This window comes from Primulina huaijiensis, chromosome 12 (assembly GCF_012295235.1).
Source record: "Primulina huaijiensis isolate GDHJ02 chromosome 12, ASM1229523v2, whole genome shotgun sequence".
Taxonomy (NCBI): domain Eukaryota; kingdom Viridiplantae; phylum Streptophyta; class Magnoliopsida; order Lamiales; family Gesneriaceae; genus Primulina; species Primulina huaijiensis.
Window position 1 is genome coordinate 17,644,046 of NC_133317.1, and position 3,663 is coordinate 17,647,708.

At 33.3% G+C, this 3,663-nt stretch overlaps 1 protein-coding gene across 1 annotated transcript; it reads left to right on the plus strand.

Annotated features, from left to right (window-relative positions):
- The first annotated feature begins 1,757 nt into the window (after window positions 1–1,757).
- Window positions 1,758–3,130, plus strand: LOC140990277 (WD repeat-containing protein RUP2). The gene has a single exon (XM_073459883.1). It carries the CDS (start codon window positions 1,841–1,843, stop codon window positions 3,005–3,007), a length of 1,167 nt encoding a protein of 388 aa, XP_073315984.1. The 5' UTR covers window positions 1,758–1,840; the 3' UTR covers window positions 3,008–3,130.
- Window positions 3,131–3,663: the final 533 nt, after the last annotated feature.

The window sequence follows — 3,663 nt, forward strand, 5'->3', positions numbered from 1 at the left end:
GATAAAAATAAAAAAGAGAAGGGAAAATGCTGGTATTTGAAAAAAAATTTTATGTCAAATGTAATTAAATCTTCACTTTGTGGATTTTTATTATCAAATTGTACACACTACGATTCATAAGTTGTTTTACGAGCTTTTAAATTAGATATTATTATTTGAAAAATAAATTGTTAAAATATTTGGACAATATAATATAATGGAGTTTAAAGACCTTGATATCATAATATCTTTTGATTTTTGATCATTGATATATTTTGATTATGATAATTATTAAAAAGAGCGTGATACTATGAAAAATAATGCAGATTGTTTTTGCATATATTTTTTACATATAAATTTTGATTATTATCAATATTATAGACATATTTAATTTAATAAAGACATCTTTATTTATTTATTTATAATGCAGAGGGTGACTCATTTTTTAAAAACCAATTTATTTTCCAATCTTACATAGGGTTAATATGTTTTTCGAAAAAACCTCTATTAGAATATTATTTTTTATAAATGCAATTTATTGTGGTAAATATTGTTAAAAGAAAAGAAGATTTTTAATGAAATCTAGATTCATAATATATACCAAAATCTCACTGGCTCACATCACATCTAAAAATTTTCTCCACAAAATTAATCATCTTGAAGATTTATTTAATTATTTTTATTTTCTTTAATGTATTGAATGTGAATTAGGTTACAAATCACCTATTCATTACCCCCAATTATTAAAAAATGTATATACGCATATAATAAAAAATGGAAAATTAAAATTTTGGTATTTTATTTTTACCTTTTTGTTGCGATTTTAGTGTTTTTTGTTGTCAAATTTCAATGACTATTAATTTTTGTTTTTTATTTTTTTTACAATTTTGATAATTTTTTCGGTACGACTCTTATGTATACAATGTAATTTCAACGCTCCCAAAATGACTAAATTATCAAATATTAAAAAAACATATGGCTAATACATGATTATGAGAACATATAAAATAAAAAAACTCAAATATAAGAAACTGAAATTACATTTTCCCTAAAGAGTATGTCTCCTATGAAATCGATCGACTTGATCCATATATGCAGTGAAAATGAAAATTTTTACATAAAAATTAAATATTTTTCAAAAGTCAATCGGTTTAGATATCTATTTCACAATATTGATAAGTGAGACAATCTCATATGAGTTGTTGTGTTATTCAAAATATATGACATAATATTTTATATTAACTAGTATCACTTGACAGATGATGTGTTCATTATATGTATCAAAATTTTTTGATCTTAAATAATATTTTTCTAGAGATGATATCAAATATAAAAATGTTAAAATAGTTTTTATTATATTTTTTTAAGTAAAATATGATATAATCATTTAAAAATTTAAAAAAAATTTAATTAAGATATGATAGTTTTAGATAAAAAAATTTTTTCAATTATAATAAGTTTGATGATATTTTCTTATTGAATGAAGATGAAATATATATATATTTTACATTATAAAACTATTTTTGATTTTCTGTTTTCTAATATCCTTATCCGTATATATATTTTACATTATAAAACTATTTTTGATTTTCTGTTTTCTAATATCCTCATCCGTATGTTCATCTGAAAAATTTAAAGCATAAGCTTCCACAAAGCCATTCTTGATTGGTTGAAAAGCCCCCACCCTACACCCCTCAATATATATATATATAAATATATATATATATATGTATATATATATATATAAATAGTAATTAATAAAGAGAAATTTGAAAAAAGAAAAGAAAAAAAGGCAACCCTCTCAGTCCTCCTCCACAACAACTCAGATTAAAACTAAGAACCAATTTCATGTGAATGGGAAATGAAAAACTTTTCATCCCAATACCCCACCCAAAATCCTCCAAGCTGCTCAGTTTCAGACACCAGACAAGGAGAAGAAAACGAAGAAAGAAGCCACCAATCTCTACGAGATGATGATCAAGAAGAGGAAGCAAGGTGCGAATGGGATTTCAGCCTCTCCACCGTCATATCCTCCTTCTCCTCCACCGTCTCCGACGCCATTGGGGTGGTGGAGTTCGACCAAAGCGACACTCTCTTGGCCACAGGCGGCATCGCCAGAAAAATCAGAATTTACAACGTCCACAATTCAATTTTATCGCCCGAGAGTGGCGAGGGTGGAGTCAGGTTTCTCGACCACGCCGCAGCATGCGAGTACTATATGTGCACACCGGCGAAGCTCAGCAGCCTGAAATGGAAGCCCGGATCGGGGTCTCGGGTTCTCGGGTCCGGAGACTACGATGGGGTGGTGATGGAGTACGATCTGGAGAGACGGGTGCCCATTTTCGAGCGCGACGAGCACGGCGGGAGGCGGGTTTGGGGCATTGACTATTCGATATCCGAACCGATTATCGGAGCATCCGTTTCGGACGACGGAACCATGCAAATGTGGGACCCCCGGTGTGACACGGGAAGCTGCCTCGCGTCTGTGCAGCCAAATCGGGCCGCCCGTAACCCGGTTTGCTCAGTCGAGTTCAACCCGTTCGGTGAACCTCTCGTCACCGTCGGATGCACCGATCGGAAAATATATGGCTACGATATCCGGCAAACGGTCGACCCGGTCTTTGTCCTAGACGGGCACCAGAAACCCGTGACGTATACCAGATTTCTTGACTCGCAAACAATTGTTTCCTCGTCCATCGATGGATGTTTGATGATGTGGAACACAAAAAACCTAAGGCTGATCCGAACTTACAGAGGCCACGTAAACTACAAAAGATTCGTGGGTTTATCTGTTTGGAGAAACGGAGGATTGTTAAGCTGTGGATCAGAGAATAATCATATTTTTGTGTATGATAAAAGGTGGGGCAACCCGATTTGGGTCCGCGGGTTCGATTTGGTGGCTCCGACCGACCGGAGTTTCGTTAGCGGCATTTGCTGGCGGCAGATGGGGGAGGAACGGTGTACTCTCGTGGCCGGCGGCTCAAATGGGGTGTTGCAAGTAATTGAGGGTGAGAGGAAGGCTTGGTAAGCTCTTAATTAATTAGGTTAAACAATTGATCTTGAACCATTATTAAGTTGGAGTTGCAATTGAAGATTTTACACATTTATTTTGTCCAGTTAAATCAACATAATATAATAGATAAATATCATAAATATGAATAATGTATTTTGATTATATGCCTTAATGGATGACATATTAATATTTGTCACTCTCATCAAATATAATTAAACCATTTTCGAGATGTGTATTTCGAAAAATGAACAACGAAAGAAGCCAACACCTAATTAGCTAGCTTCATCGTATTTAATTTCATTTCCTTTCCGTTTGTTATTTCTCCTTTGATAGGACAAGAAACACCTTAAGAATTGACGGGGGATGTTACATTTTTACGGTGGATCCCGGTTTTCTACGTGTCCAAACACAGCGGAAATTTTAAATTTTTTTATTTAGTTTGACAATCAAAATATGTTTTGCTTTGGGCGCTCGATTTTATCATAAACATTCATAGGGCGATAGAATCGTTATACTTTTGTAAGTTAAATCACTTGGCTCCAACTAATCCGGTATAAACGGATTAGTTTTTTATGAATCCCTACTAACTTTCTTCGATGAACTCCTTGTTTGATCCTCCTATCAAGTCCATGACTAGATCGCTTGATCCTCTTCCAAATTGCATTAGAGAA

What these genes read in the sequence shown, in the direction of transcription:
- LOC140990277 (XM_073459883.1), top strand. Translation starts at nt 1,841, where the DNA reads ATGAAAAACTTTTCATCCCAATACCCCACCCAAAATCCTCCAAGCTGC.